Consider the following 16217-nt stretch of genomic DNA (forward strand, 5'->3'; position numbering starts at 1 on the left):
TTCTTGGATAATATCAACACCGTCACATGTATCAAATAGTCTTTCTTTGTATCCCGTTGGCCTTGAGTCAGGTTCACATGGAGATCGGTGTCAGATGAGAACTGCATGGAGTCAGTAGCACCATCATGGCTTTTATCCTCTTTTCTCCACCGCAGTTTTAAATATGTAGAATGAATTATTTACTTGACCCAAGCTTCTGGAAGTCTCCTGACCTCAGGGTGTGGCATGCAGATACTGTGAGGTGAAGATTTCTAGCTGTCTCTCCAAATCAGTTGCTTTGTGCCTAAAACACAAAACGGCAAGAGTACAGTGGTTCAGTCTAACCGACCTTAAACTATTTTTTTAAAGGATGAAACGCTTGCGTTGTATTGGCACCAATAGAAAGCCTCTATATGTGTATACATAGTTTACGTGTCTAAACATTTGAGCATATATAAGTTAATTTGGCATATCTAAGATGTATGTTTTAGCTTTTGTATGCCATCTGAGCATTGATTAGAACATTACAATCTTTGAAAGGGATGTTGGCAGTCAGCATGGCCACCACTGTAGTACCCCCACACCCCTCCCTTAATATGCTGTGACACAAAATGTAATTTGTCAGGCAGGGATGCTGGTTATTATAGACGTATACTGATTGGTTAATACAGTTGGAGCATTGACATTTACATGGCTCAACACAGAACACAGGGTAGTCCCATGCATTGTTTTCAGAGCATCTATTTTGATCATCACTATCGGAACGTAGACTCCACCCTGTGATGTGATGTGCTCCAAAAAAAATGTGGAAGCTATTTCAGAATGAATGCCAGTCATCACTCTTATCAGCACAGCTCACAGCTCTTCCAAGAGCACTTTAAAAACATATACATTTGCTTTATGTGAGAAATATGCTACGGACGGAGGACTCCTTGTGGAGGTTTGACGAAGCACCATGCATCAAAACGTTTTGGTAGGATCTCTGAAGAGTCCTTCTTTGTGTAGGCACAGTGACCTCTGACCTGAGGGTTTTTGTGTAGGCACAGTGACCTCTCTGACCTGAGAGTTTTTGTGTAGGCACAGTGACCTCTCTGACCTGAGGGTTTTTGTGTAGGCACAGTGACCTCTCTGACCTGAGGGTTTTGGAGTGCTTCTGCACCCCCTCCAGCCGCTGGATCCTGGAGTTCAGCCGCCAGATGTCTGTCTCCAGCTCACCTTCACTCTTGTCCACCTGCTGGCTGAGGCGGCTGAACGTGGCCACCATCTCCCTGGGGGGGGGGGGGGTCGGTGACAACAGAGGAGACACAGCCCGTCAGACTACATGCTCAGGACTTAAGTGTTTTCAAAATAAACAAACTATAGGTGTGGTTCAACAGCATGTATGCACTTGATGTACAGTACTTCCATAGTGGTGGCTGATGTCACTTTGGACAAAATGGCTGTTTGGCTGCTTTGTTTATGGTTATATGCAAGCTTATGGGAGCTGTGAATCAGTAACTGCCTCATTAATACCTGCCTCGAATAAGTACTTGTGGAGGAATGGGGTAACTAGAAAAGACCTTGATCTTGGCCATTTTCCCACGGTTCTGGATGTAATAACCATTTCCAAGCTTATTTGTCCTGTCTTTTGTCCTGTAGCCATTTTATCCATGCAGGCCCACTGTTTCAGCTCAGACCCAACTCTGCTGCTGACTTACTGGTGGACCTGCTGGCTGCAGTGGGTACTGGTGATGGGGGTGATGGCCAAAAGCCGCTGGGTGGCAAAGTCCACAAACTGCTGCTTCAGGGCCCTCTCTCTGGAGCCGTTGGTCCAGGTGAGCCTCTCATACAGGTACAGCAGGCCGAAGAGGCTCACGGACAACACAATAACCCTCCAGCCTAGACAGCGCCACACCTGAAACCACAAACACACACACACATACACACACACATTTACCACAACATATGTTCTCTTTTAATTCAGTCCAGTTTGACAACCAAATAATACAACAAATCGTATTATTTCATGGGTAGTAACTGACAATTCATTACAAAAAGAAAGAGAATGCCATTAACCGGAACAATAGTAATAGAAATCACATAGAGACACTAATTATATATCTGTTTCAGGTGCAAAAGCACAACTTAAAGCAGTCCAGAGAGCCATGTGTAAGAGAGAAATCTCACCACTCCACCAATGACCACCACACCCATAGAGGCTCTGGAGGTATAAGATGCCATTTTGGTCGCCATGGAGATGGCAAGGTCCTCTTGGCTCTCGGGGTCCATGGGAGTTGTAGCAAATCCAGCTGCCTGCAAACAGTTAAGTCTCTCAGAGGTTTGATTTGATCAGAGTGCATGAACAACCATTATCAGTTGATGCATTTCACAGTTAATTCATCTTTGAAACCTCACAATTATCAGGAAACCATTACTTCTGTTTTTGTTCATTTGTATTTTATGGTGACAGATACGAGACGTTTTGAATGTTTGATCGGTTTCTGATGAGTAGACAGGATCAAATTACTCTGTCTCTGTCATTTCAATTTAACTTTCACATATTTCAATTTCATTTGCTAACCCCTGATCTAGAACCCCCTCCTTTCCTCCGTGGACACCTGAGGGTCATAGGCACCTGAATGCTCTCGTCCAGCAGTATCACAGCACGCTTGGTGTTTGCTGGCCCTAAGAAGCGGTTGACCAAGGCCGTCCATCCCAAGGAGAACTGGAACTCGACATTGCCCTGGAAGTCTGTGCAGAGGGTGGTGAACTTGAGGTCGTAGGAGACCTCAAACCTGTGGCTGGGGAGGTGGAGGTGCAGGTTGCCCCTGGCAGTAGGGGGCAGCAGAGGACGTAAGCTGTCTGAGGAGAGAGCAGCCGCATTCACACCATGACTTGTCGGTTCATGAGCAGTGTCTCGCCTTCCCGCCCCTGCTGTGGAGCACTGCATCTTTTGCTCAGAGTAATTCCATCATGATTAAGATCAGTCGATTAGAATCCCAAGTGTTTGAGCGACACTGGGCAGGTAGAGAGACCTGAAACATGCAGGGTCTTCAGGATGATATATACCATATACACTATCCTTCAAAAGTGTGGAATCCCTGAGAAATGTCCTTGTTTGTGAAAGAAAATCACCTTTCTAAAATCATAGACATATGTAGCGGTGACATTGTTAATGTTGCAAAGGACTATTACAGCTGGAGAATGCCCATTCTCTGTCACCATCACTCCTGTGTTTCAATGGCACATTAGGTTGACTATTCCTAAATTAATAGTAATAAAAGGCTCATTTATCATTAGAAAACCCCTTTGCAATTATGTTTGTGTGGCTCAAGATTGTTGTACTGTTTCACAAAGCAATCTTTGGGCTACTTGAGTAAGGATTTCCGAATTCGATTATGGTCTTAAAATTGTCAGAAAGAAAGAGCTTTCTTTAGAAACACATGTCTATTATTCTTCTAAGAAATTAGGACTATTTCATGCAAGAAATTGGTTAGAATCTGTAACAAGGAAAGCCATAACTCCATTTTACCATAACCTCATCCACAGCCATACTCTGTGGATGACACTTGATTTGGGCTAGTTTTATCAGAGACCCAAAGCATTGCTCCAAATGATGCAAGACCTGTTTAGGGAAAAGACAATCCAGCTGTAATGCTTTGAAGTTATAATTGCTGCAAATGGAGGATTGTCAGATTAAAGAAATGTTTTAAGCACAAAATTATTATTGAAAGCAAAAATTATTATTTCTATCTTTGTCCATGTCAATTTCAGAAAACCTCAAAACAAATGAACACTTGTGCACCAATTTCAAAGTTTCACAACAACAAAAATAATAGAATGTTATATCATGGAAACTGTTAAGATCTGAAGAATATTATGACCACAATGATCTTGTCCATTGATGGAACATGATGCAGTGATCTATGAGATGTCTAAATTCAATCTTATGATAATGTGTACCCATAATGTCTCTCTGTGAGGACTGCATGTAGCCACTGATACTGCTGGAGCAGCGGGAGACCAGGTTCTTCCCCATCCTCTCCTCCACATACGCCTGCAGTTTCTGCAACACACCACAAGGGGGCAACAGAGGGTCAGAGCAGTAAGAGGAACCTGTTGGCACCAGATGCAACACAAATGAGGAGTGAAAGGCAGACCTCTAGGCCATGTGACTAGGTGAGAAGTCAAGTGCTTTCACTTGCTCAGTGGTGTTAGTGGCTTACTGAGTCAGTCTCATGTTTTTATTGTATTATTGTTATCATTACGTATCTGTGAGATTTCTCTGGTGTCGACACACTGTATGTTTGTAGAAGGTCGGAGGTCTATGGACAATTACTCTCTATCAGCTAGCTAGGTTGTTTAAATGAATTGGACATAGTGGTTAAACTATAATGTAATAAAAGGGTCAGGGTTTACTGTTGACTGTATGTCAAACATAGATTTAAGGGATCAGATCTGTCAACTGCCGGTTTAAGGGATTGTATATATACTAACCACAGCCTCTTTTTCTATCATCTTTGGACTGCGTCTTTAAATAAAAACACCAGTATATCTTCAGAGACCTGTGTTTTGGTTGTGTGGTTGGACCACCAAGCATGGTATTATTGTAGTCATGGAGCTCCAGCACAGAGGTAAACAGGACTGACTTACTCACTGACACACACACTCGGGCCTCTTCTACAAACATGAACACACACACACACACACACGCAGACCAACTGGGCACTGAAGGGGCTTATTCAATTGTCCTGTGTAATCACAAGAATAGCCAAAGGTTCTGTCACACCATACACTATTAAAATGGTGTGTACTCAGGTGTATATGTGTGTATGCATAGATGCATACAAGTGTGTGTGTGTGTGTGTGTGTGTGTGTACTGGTCTGACACATAGTTCAATGGCTGGCAGCTGTTTGAATGTTGGCGCCTTGGACTCACTGATTTGTAGAGAGCTAAGGCATTAGGGGCCGGGCTGAAGTCCGAGCAGAATTCATCCACCAGAGCAGACAGACCCTTGATCTCCTCAAGCATGGCAGCGGTCACCTGGGAAGCACCCCACACACACACACACACACACAGACACACACACACACACACACACACACACACACACACACACACACACACACACACAGCCAACCGTAACGGGATTGCAGCCAGGGATTTAAGAGAAGAACAGAGTGTTACAACACACACATGTGTAGACCTTCCCCCGTGAGCACCAGTGTAGTGTGTGTGTGAGCTCAAATCAACGGAAACCCTCTCTGTAGTGTGCTGCTAGTGTGCCCAGTAAACCCCAAGGGCTTGTTGTTGTGTCGTGTGTGTGGCGGTCTCTGCACAGTCTGGAGCTGAAGCAGCACCCCTACCTTGGCGGCCACTTCATCAGCGGTGGCCTTGATCTTTTCCTTGACATCCTCGGTCAGCACGTTAAGCTGATTGCGCACAAACTCCAGCCGGTCCATGAGAGACTCGCGCTCCTCCAGAGAGAGCACCCTGAGATCACAAGCAACAGGCCTCCGCTCAGACAGAGGAGAGTGGGGGTGGGAGGGAGGGATTCATCCCCAGACTACTTAAAGCACAGGCAAGAGATTTACAGTACATGTTATCACTAGCGTGTTGTTCTCCCATAGTTGAAGTCACAGCTTTGGTATTTGGAAACAGAGCAGTAAAAAAAAATCTTGCCCATTTACACCGGCTCAGCAGTGTCGCGTTGTAGCCTATGTGTGCCGGGCATACGTGCCTGACTGTTACACTGAGCAGATGGTGTCGGCCGAAATGACTTACAGCTCGGTCAGAGTCATGTAATCAGTGTGTGTGCTCTCTCAGAGATGAACCCATAACCTCATCACTGCCAGTGCCTTACTCCACCAGGCCAGATATGGGGAGGGGAGGGGAGGGGGGGGGGGGGATGATTCATTTCTCCGGTTTGCTAAAATACACCCACTGCATTGTCTGCAGACAGTGGTTATATTTTAACATTACAGTTCATGGAAGAAAAGTGAGTGAAATAACATTTCCATTTAGCGGAGGTTTTTTTTTTTTTTATCTGACGTAATTTACAGCACTGTGGGGGCATACATCTCCTCTGTGTTTGGGTCTCCTGGAAACCAGAGGCCGTCGGCTTGATATTGCGAGGGCTCTGCTCCGCTGGTCGGTTTACTGGAGCAACACTCTTTCAAAGAACTTGAGGTGTTAAGAGGTCAGGAGCCCAAGAGTTCCCGTATCTGACGTCAGTCCTGGAGCGCCACAATGCTACCGTTTGTCTCCGTCTATTTAAACTACTTCAATATTAAAGCTACTGTTCGCTTTATCATAACATCAATACTTGAAGGGGTTGGGGGGGTTGGGGGGGGGGTAACTAAAAAGCCCAGACTCACTTCTTCTCTGCCGAGGCAATGTTGATGGCGTCCATGATGGCCTTGACGGATTCTGTGATCTGCCAGCCTCGGATGGTGTGCTGCTCAAACTTAGTCTTCACTGCCGACTGTGAAATGAACTCCTGTGAAGGCGCCACATTAGTGAGGGAGATGTTTGAGTCACCACTATAAACCTACTAAATCCAACACAGCATCCAGCTCACAAACAGTCTACCATCATAGTGTCACACATGTCATGAAGCAAATAAAGAGTTACATTCATGTTACGCAGCAAGCATATGGAGGAATAAAACTAATTAGTAGGCCAATGGGCGCTGTAAAGGACTGCAGGACTTATACCCTGGCAGCGCTCTGAAGGGCCTTGTCCTGCAAATTGAGCTAATGATCAAAAGCATGTCTCTAGTGTTCTGCCCTACCAGCTAGATCAAACGCAGGACTGAGACTGTATGTCATGAGGCTAAAATGGGATTTGGTGAAAAGAGGAGAGGAAAGAGGCAAAGCAGGAGAGGAGGAGGAGGAGGAGGAGGAGGAGGAGAGAGAGTGTGTGGGGGGTCCGCCTCACCTAAATCCATCTAGGGGATCAGTGGATGTGCCAGAGGTTGGCACAGAGAGGAGACTGGCACAGGGACGTGGCACTACTGTTCTGCCAGAGGGGGTTGAGTGCGGAGGGCCAAGCATCTGACACATCACAGGGAATGTGGACAATCCGCCAGGACTGAGAGCTGAGAGCCCACAGTCAGGGGAGGGCCCGGAGAGCAAAATAAATATCACTGTCATCATCACTTTGCTCAGCTCCTCGTATTTTACTTCAGAAAGGGGCTGCAGTTTCTTTTTTTTTCTCCTTTTTGTAATAGTTTGTGATAAATAATCATTGAATTTTCATCAATAAATAGTGACTGAGAGGGGTTGTTAAAGTCAGATGTTTTATTTGCTGTTCTTTCCAGGTGTTATGATATCTTGTTATTCAACCTCCAGTCTTCCATTTTACCCCACAATGCAACATTCTTAGCAGGACCTCAGCCTTTGGCACTTGCCTCAAACGTTCTCTCGAAACTCTGGAACTCCCTGAGTCTTTCCTGGAATCCTTCCGCTAGGGCACCACCTACACAAAATAAACCAGCCTGATTCATGTCACTTTGGGAGTTATGAAGAGCTCGATGAAATCGCTGAAATCGTAAAAGAAAAGGACTGAAATTGGCACCGGTTCTCTTAAATTTTGAAATCCCTCACTCAATTGCAAAGTGAAGCTATTACAACAGTTTTCGGGTTTGCATTCACATTAACAATCGAGAGGAAACACAGGAAGGTGCTGGAGTTAGCACACTTCTGATCGCTTCCTGAGTGCGCGTGTTCAGTGAAAATGGAATTGGACCAGTTGCCATTCACTGTGGCTGTCCATACAGTAAAGACATCCCAATTGCAGTTTTTACCCCTAGGGCATTAAACCCATGACCTTGTGGCTACAGGACCTGAGCAGCTGAGCCACACTGCTGGCCCTGGGCTCACCTGTCTCTGGCATGCCCTGGGCTCGGTGCACCCTGGAGCTCAGGACCTCCTTAGCGGACACAAAGAAGATACGCTTGGGAGCCTGCCGAGCGTCCACCACCCTCAGCTCGTCCATCAGGAAACTAACACAGCGATCCATGTGCTGCTTCCGCACCTGAACACAACAACCTCAGTTAGCACAACGCGATTCTGCGTCCACCACTAAGAATCAAAAGGATATGGTCTTTAACAGGTTCACATCAGTGTCTTTATCAGTTTCTCTAACACATCCACCCACAGACTTAATCAAATAGATAACTATGTTTTTTATTTTTTTTATCGTGACCTTGATGAATGAGAGACTGGAAACGAGACACCTGCATTCATTTACAGTTAGGAACCTTATTGGTGTCTTTCATGCCTTTTATTTAGAGTTTTAGATTTTATCCCACAAAATACATATGAATCCCATAAACCCATCATGACTCTGGCCCAAGGGTTCCCCTAACATTAATACTCTAACTTTGGATCTATTGGAACTTTGGTCCATCACATCTACTGACTGAATGTGTCATACATCTTCCAAGAACTCTGGCTCCGACACTGAGACGTCCCAGCGGTTATTCAGGATGAAGATGTTGGGCTTCGATATCCTCTCACTCACTCTGTGGAAAAAGTGCTTCTCCTTTAAGTGAAGAGAAACGAAGAGGTTGAGACAGTATGTGAAACGGTGGGCAGGGCTGCAGAACTCATAAAACACCTTTAAAAGGACTATTGTGCCATGAAGTTCTCGTAACGCAAAGAAGAAATGACCCAGTCCAAACAGTTTATCCAGCAATAATCTAAACATCATCTGAACTGACTGGGACTCCTCCTGGACACATTCTTAACCTTTCAGGCCGCCTTTTCTTTTGAGGTTCGCCTCTCGTGCCATATAAATATCAAAACACAGACGGGCAGACATTTTGGCTCTGGCGCCACAGTGTCTGTGAGCACTCACCGTGTTCATCAGGGTGGACTCGGCGTTGGCCACCAGCACGAAGACATCAGCGTCCAGACAGAACTTGTCGATCCAGCTGTCGAGCTCAGAGGTGACATCGATGCCTGGGCTGGGAAGGTTAGTAGAAGGGCCAAGGGGCCAGAACTCATTAACCCACTGATCCCATTCACTGCGCCCCCGCCCCCGCCTCCACCCCCACCCACGAAGGCTCTGAAGGCCTAAGCTGAGAACCAGCGGGGGGTGGGGTGGTGGATGGACCGCCTTACGACAGGTTGACCTCAGCAGGTCAAGCACTGAACAAGGGGAAACATCTTTGGAGAGCATCAATGACTACTCCATTGTTTCATTTCAACAGAATGTTTGCTTACACTTTACTTTAAATGAAGCCAAGGAATGTGTGTATTTATTAGGTGATTTTTGTGCATATCCTAATGTTGCTGTGAATATTACATCTGTTGTACAACTACTAATGGATTAAAAGGACTGAATAGTTTTGTGGTGTAGGTCCCCAGACCAGTAATGTCAGACCCTTACACCAGTAAAAAGTCTGGACAAGACTGAGTGCTGATCCATGTACCTGTCCATCAGCACCAGGTCATCTCTCAGCAGGGCACACTTGGTCTTGGGCCAGAACATTCGGACCAGGCAGCCTGAGTCCAGACTGGGGTCCATATGCAGGGCATGGGCAAGCTGATTCACCGTCTGAGAGGGGAGACATGGGGGAGGAGGTGAGAGAAGCATGGAGCCAGACGAGTGAGATCAACATACATGAAAACACTCGGTGGGGCTGGCTCTCTACCTGACTGACGCTCTAAGAGAACTCCTTCATTGATAGGACAGATGGCTACACAATAAAGTAAATCATTTTATTATCCTTATTATTCCATCCTGGAAGTGGGTCTTGAGGAACACACCATTTATGCATCTTTATAACAAATCTAAACGAGTGCATGGACTGCTGACAAGTTTACGATACATACTATAACTCTCAATGCACTGAGCGTATTGTGATAGGATATTACATATATATATATATATATATATATATATATATATATATATATATATATGTAACGGTCTGACATTACTGGTCTGTAGCAAAGGATAAATGCAATGTTTTTATGTGTTTTTTTTTATATGTTTTCGTATACGGGCTGGAGTGAGCAGTCATGGGGTATTGAAAAGTTTTAGCATGTTAGGCCAATACGGAGAGGGAAGACTTGGATACAGGGTGCAACCAATGTGGTCTGCTGACTGACCTTTAGAAACTAGACTAAGTCTTACTTTGATGGTTACATAAAACTGATCTGTTGCTGTGCTCTGCTCTGCTCTACCTCAATGCTCCGCCTCTCATCGAAGCCCTCGGTCGTGAGGTAGGCCATGTCACCATCCGTGCCCTCCACGCTCAGGAAGCAGTTGGTGGTGTGGCCGATGCTACTGGGCAGCACCCGCTCCCGCAGCATGGCGTTGATCACCGTACTCTTGCCGTTACTCGTTCTGATCATCGACAGAGAGGACTGGGTTAAGATGTGTTCTTTTCATATCTACATGCTCAGACAGTCTGCAGTGTATGAGTGCGCTCACTTCATTTCTATGGCCACAAGATGGTACCCATGTCATTTGGCTTCGCTATCACTGGCATGAAATAAGCCTGAGGTGTTCCTAAGATGGTCTATCCAGCCGATGACGAGCTTCAACCAATTAAGGCTATCACACACTCAGAGTCTGCCCTCTCTGTGCTGAGCAATTGTTATAATTCCTACGAAATGGCCATTCGATCACTGTCACTCTCTGAGAGTTCACTCCCACTATTTTCAGGTTGTTTAAACGTGGAGTGAAGGGGGGAAAACACAGGCTGGAGTAATGATGCTTGATGTGACTCCTGACACTTGGCTCATACAGCCTTGAAGCCCAGTGGGCGTTAGTGTAAAGCTCTTTCTGTCCATCCCATCCTGACCCAAACAGTAATGCCTGCCCTGCCCCGCCACACCTGCCAAAGAAAGCCACTTTCATGTGCCTGCGGCCCAGCACCTCCCTAATGATGGCCAGCTTCCTCGCGCAGGCCTGCATCTGCACATACTGATCCTCCACGGCCACCTGCTCCAGGTCCTCGCTGTGCCATGTCTCTGCCCACGGCAACACACACACACACACACACGCGCGCACACGCACACGCGCACAAACACACACACACGCGCGCGCGCACGCACACGCACGCGCACACACACACACACACACACACACACACACACACACACACACACACACACACACATACATACACACACACACACCACATACACAACCCACACACACCACACATACAGACACACACACCACATACACAAACCACACACACCACATACACACACATTCACCACACACACACACACACACACACACACACAGGAAGGGGAGGACAATGTGGTTGGCATCAATACAAACTGAGAAAATGGTTACCAGCAACAAAGGGTACAGCAAGAGACAGACAGGAAGAAAACAAGGAGAGAACAAGAGAACAAAATAACTGCTAATGAATCAGCGAGAGAGAAGGACGAGATCAACAAGCATGAGAAGAAGACACCATAATCAGTAGGAGGAAGGGAACAATATAAACAAGCAAGGGCTACACGGGGGAAGGGCGACACTACTGTTGTACAGAAACAAAAGTATGAACACGAACAACAGAAACAGCAATGTAGGTGTCAACACACATAATTGGTGGACAACAAAATATGAGAGGAAGACAGCCACACGGCCAGCACAAAATGGCTTCCGGTGGCAGACAATCCAAACAGCATCACACTACACAACAACAACAGGGCAAGATTAGGGAGGGATATGACTGCATTTAGTTTCCATTCAGGCTAATACACACACACTCACCCTCCACAAACCCAGAGCCTTCTCTAACAAACTCTTGCAGCTGGTCAAATATAGTACTGATTGTCCTCTTGGCTACTACAAAATGCTTCAGGGGGGATATGTCTTCTTGGTCCATGTTTGTGCTAAGAATGCAAAGATTCAAAACATCTAATGATTATTTGAGAGAGAATCACTAGCAGTGAAAAAAGCTTCAGTTGAAGTCCTAATTGACTTGGCAGTCATGACTTACCGCTGCAGTGAAGAAATTAAGTGGGAAGCGTCCAATTTTTTTTTTTTTCCTGTATCAGCATAAGCTCTCACAGTTCATTGCCACTTGCACTTATCCTTCCAGTGTTTTCCATAACAAGTTCCAGCTCTAGAGAAGTCTGTCTCTCTCCCTACCCCCTCTCTTTCTCTCACCCCCTCTCTCTCCCTTCTTCTTCAGACTCACTGAGGTGTGCAGTCAATCCCCTGGGTGTGTGTGTGTGTGTGTGTGTGTGTGTGTGTGTGTGTGTGTGTGTGTGTGTGTGTGTGTGTGTGAGCTGGCACCGAACCTCTACCTTCTAAGGAGTGTGTGGTGTGAGTCTAGCAGTAGGAACCTGCAATCCTCTTATTCAGGTTTTAACCCACCAGCTGGCTGCCTGTTGCTCCTCCTTTCCATCCTCTAACACCTATAAATAAATATCACTTAGATAACATCACAACCCCAAATGGGTAAAGTGTTTGCTTTCTGATATAGAAAACACATACTATATGCAAGCCTGAATATATGGTATGTTTTTTCAGAGGTATATTTATGTGGTATATTATATAATTTATTGTATAATATATTGTATCCCTGCTGAATATAGTTCACACCACAATTTCTATGTGTATTCTGACCATACCTACACAAACCCTTGACACACAAATAGTGGATGGACCTGAGGGTGAAATGTTAGATGTGTTCTTTTCATATCTACATGCTCAGACAGTCTGCAGTGTATGAGTACGCTCACTTAATTTCTATGGCCACAAGATGGTACCCATGTCATTTGGCTTCGCTATCACTGGCATGAAATAAGCCTGAGGTGTTCCTATCAGAAATGCTCCAGAGCTAGGCAGGGTGTGGTGATAAAGGCAGGGCCATGAGGAAACCCCCGATAAACACACACACACACACAAACACACACTCACACACACACACACACACACGCACACGCACGCACACACATATACACATATACATATACATATACACACAAGAATCACTCAAACTTCAGTGAAATTTCATCATCGCAGGATTTCCCCATGGACTTGTGCAAACACTCAAAAGCATGTCATCATCATCGTCATCCTCTGCTGCTCTCGTGGCCACTTGATAAATGCAGTCCGCAACTTCATGACAGATGTTTGTGAATTAGCACTTCATCAATAACTGATATGAGCTGATGCTCAAATGTTTTGCTCAAATAATTGAGAACTTCACTTCGATGTAGCTGAAAACGGGGGCCACTATACTGGCCGCGCAGTGCTTTGTGTTACCCCTCTCACTCCAATCATCCAGCAGCACATACTCTCACTGACCCACTCCACTCCGTGTGCATGGCAGGATAAGGCCAATTGTCATCTTGGAGGGCAGGCACTAGGACCCTGAAGACCATGATGGATAGGAAAAAACAAGGTAGTTATTAGAATAGGAATGGAACAAGCAGCGAAGAAAAGGGGGGAAAGCAAGGGGAAAGAGAGAGTAGGGAGAGGTAGAAAAGCATACACTTAGAGAGAGAGAGAGAGAGAGAGAGAGAAAGAGAGAGAAAGAGAGAGGGAGAGCAAGAAAGATAGAGATAGAGAGGAGACAGAGTGAGGGAGAGGGAAGGCAATCAGACAAGAGAACAAGGGTTGTGTGGAGAGACACAGTGACAGCTCAAGATTCTGGAAATAGATAGAGGGGGGGGGGGGGGGGGGGGGAGAGGAGTGTCCCAAAGGAAGGAGGAGGGGACCTGCAGACAGGCTGGGCGATAAAACCGAGGCGAGGGGAGCCTGCGAGAGGACTACTTTGGAAACACTCGTAGCCCTGGAGCAGGACAGCCTGGGTGCGTGGGGAGACACAGGGTGGATTTACTGGCTCTACAAAAACTGCCTGGATCACGCATGCACTGGGACCGGCTCAGCAAAAACTACAAGACAGAAGTGTCAGGCAAAGCAAGAGAGTGAAAACAAGGGAAAGTGCTGAGGAGAGAGAGAGAGAGAGAGAGACAGAGAGAGAGAGAGAGAGAGAGAGAGAGAGAGAGAGAGAGAGAAGAGTAAGAGTGATTGAGTGAGAGACAGAAAAAGAGCATGAAAACAGAAGTGGTGAATTAAATAGCACAGATACCACCCACTGAGCCTCCATACCACACACAGAGGACTTGTCACACTCTCCGACGCACAGACACGCACACCCTCACACTCACACACACAGAGAGAGAGAGAGAGAGAGAGAGAGAGAGAGAGACGCACCACACTGTGTGCTCAGTGACTCAACCTCTCAGAGAGACTCCGGGACATAAACATAGCATCTATACTACACACACACACGCACACACACGCACGCACGCACACACAGATCACCCTCACCCGTTCTGACAACACCACACACAGTGATTTGATTGCAGTAAGTGGATGAGCTCACACCTGAGGAAAACGTTTGAGGCGCAGAAACATGCTCACACTCCCAGGAGCACAGAGCAGCATGGCAGAGTAAGAACGACAAGAACGCTCCTCTGCTCTGCAACCTGCAGGATCTCAGCTCAGCTCTGCTCTGCTCAGTCAGGGCTAGTCAAACAGGGGACGGCAGCATCAGCTGGACCATCAGCAAGAGCCAAGGACCTTTTCAGATCCTACTCTCTTTAAGAGGTCAGCCCTGAGGACCCCACACGGCCGAACAACGAAGACTAGGGTGTTCCTCTGAGGGCAGACGACGGTGGTTGCAGAGACCCCCGGAGGGATACAGGACGCTTCCGTTGCCTTCACAGCGCGGGAGGATGGGTGCTTAGCCCTCCCGAGGAGGACCAGCAGGAGTCACGTGAAGGAGCCCAGCCGAGCCCAGCCACGTACGCCTGGCCCCCCCGGAGGATGGTGCCCTGCCGAGGGTCGCGGGGGGTGCTGCTGCTGCCCCTGCTGCCGGGGCTGCTGCTAGCGCTGCTGCTGCTGCTGCTGCTGCCGATCCCCCTGCGCGGCGCCACACACAGCGAGGACAGCGCCGAGCTGGACGGAGACAACTACACAGTCAGCACAGAGAGCCCGGTATGTTCCACTCACTCACTCACTCACTCACACACACACACATATGCGCACGCGCCCACTCACACACACACACACATACGAGCACGCGCCCACTCACACACACGCATATGCCCGCATGGCACACTTTCACTTACATGTTGCGACACCGTTGGACATTCTCTCTCCAAAATCCATGCTTGCGCACACACACACAAATAGATATGACATGCATGATGAAAGGCGGCAAGAACACTGGCCTGCAATAAAAGAAACAGTAATACTGGCAGCTGACCATCTTGTAATGCATGTAGAAATATTTATGAACAAAATATGAAAAGTACTCTTCTGAGGATTTTAATGGCTGCCTGTAACTCAGCAGCCTGTTATAAGGTTACCTGATAGTAATTCCTATACTTTGCCCTGATTTGTGACAGCTGGTGCCTAAGTTGGAGTTTTAAAATGTAACTGAAGATATGATGCCATCAAAACCACACTCTATTACAAACAGCCTTAGGTACTATACACTTCTAAAAGTTGCCTAATTAAAGAGTCTTAATAAGAGTTCGTACTTCAAATATCGGCACATATTGTTACACTTTGGCAACCTTAACAATAAACCACAAGACTAGTTGACCACACAAACACCCCTCTTGATTGTTTTTTTGGTTTTATTCTAAACCTGTCCCTAACCATAAATACAACTGAATAACAAGAAAAGTACATCATTGATTTAAGAAGTGAGTCCATAGTACCTTTAAATAATGTCTAGACTGGCTGGACTAGACTTTCAAGCAGGATTTATTGTACTAATGGAGTACTGTTCAGAATATGTATAGATAGCCCGTTCTTGGACATTCACTAGTGAGACATTTGTATCATACTGAATCTGAAATAGCTAAAGCAGCCATAGGAATTCTACTGTGGCCACAATCTACTAAATCACACACTACTACTACTACTACTACTACTACTACTACTACTACTACTACTACTACTACTACTGATGAAAACAATGTGTGCTTTGTGAATGCTGCAACCATCTGATTGCTTTAATGCAGTCCTCTTCACAGGAGACAATCTCGTCTGATGCAGCGATAGCCAGTCCTCTCAACACCTGGCTGTTGTTCAGGAACTCCAATAAGGGGGAACCCAAGAGGTCCAGACATACCAAAAGACCATCTAAGGTGAGCAGGGCCTGGGGCTTCCTGAGGGCTGAGGCTTTCTTACGGATATGCAGGTATGAGAGCGATTCAGTCATTCAGGTGTGCAGTGAGTTCATTCAGGGTTG

General features: G+C 46.3%; 2 protein-coding genes across 2 annotated transcripts in view; one reads left to right on the forward strand and one right to left on the reverse strand.

Moving 5' to 3' along the window:
* Positions 1-74: 74 nt before the first annotated feature.
* mfn1a (mitofusin 1a) lies at positions 75-12672 on the reverse strand. The gene is made up of 18 exons (XM_031559532.2): positions 11937-12672; positions 11708-11829; positions 10812-10947; positions 10156-10318; positions 9399-9523; positions 8822-8930; positions 8399-8506; positions 7843-7996; positions 7371-7438; positions 6337-6458; positions 5326-5452; positions 4898-5002; positions 3922-4024; positions 2594-2820; positions 2146-2271; positions 1677-1873; positions 1113-1247; positions 75-283 (listed from the first exon to the last, which is right to left on the reverse strand). The coding sequence occupies exons 2-18, from the start codon at positions 11820-11822 to the stop codon at positions 214-216; spliced, it is 2190 nt and encodes a 729-aa protein (XP_031415392.1). The 5' UTR covers positions 11823-11829; positions 11937-12672; the 3' UTR covers positions 75-213.
* Positions 12673-13638: 966 nt separating this feature from the next.
* si:ch1073-184j22.1 (erythroferrone) overlaps positions 13639-16217 on the forward strand; it is a 7338-nt gene continuing 4759 nt past the window's right edge. Inside the window, exons 1-2 of the mRNA XM_042702984.1 lie at positions 13639-14950; positions 15988-16113. Coding sequence (XP_042558918.1) covers positions 14780-14950; positions 15988-16113 — 297 coding nt within the window. The 5' untranslated portion in view covers positions 13639-14779. The remainder of the gene's footprint in view (positions 14951-15987; positions 16114-16217) is intronic.

This window comes from Clupea harengus, chromosome 22 (genome assembly GCF_900700415.2).
Source record: "Clupea harengus chromosome 22, Ch_v2.0.2, whole genome shotgun sequence".
In the NCBI taxonomy this organism is placed as follows: Eukaryota; Metazoa; Chordata; class Actinopteri; order Clupeiformes; family Clupeidae; genus Clupea; species Clupea harengus.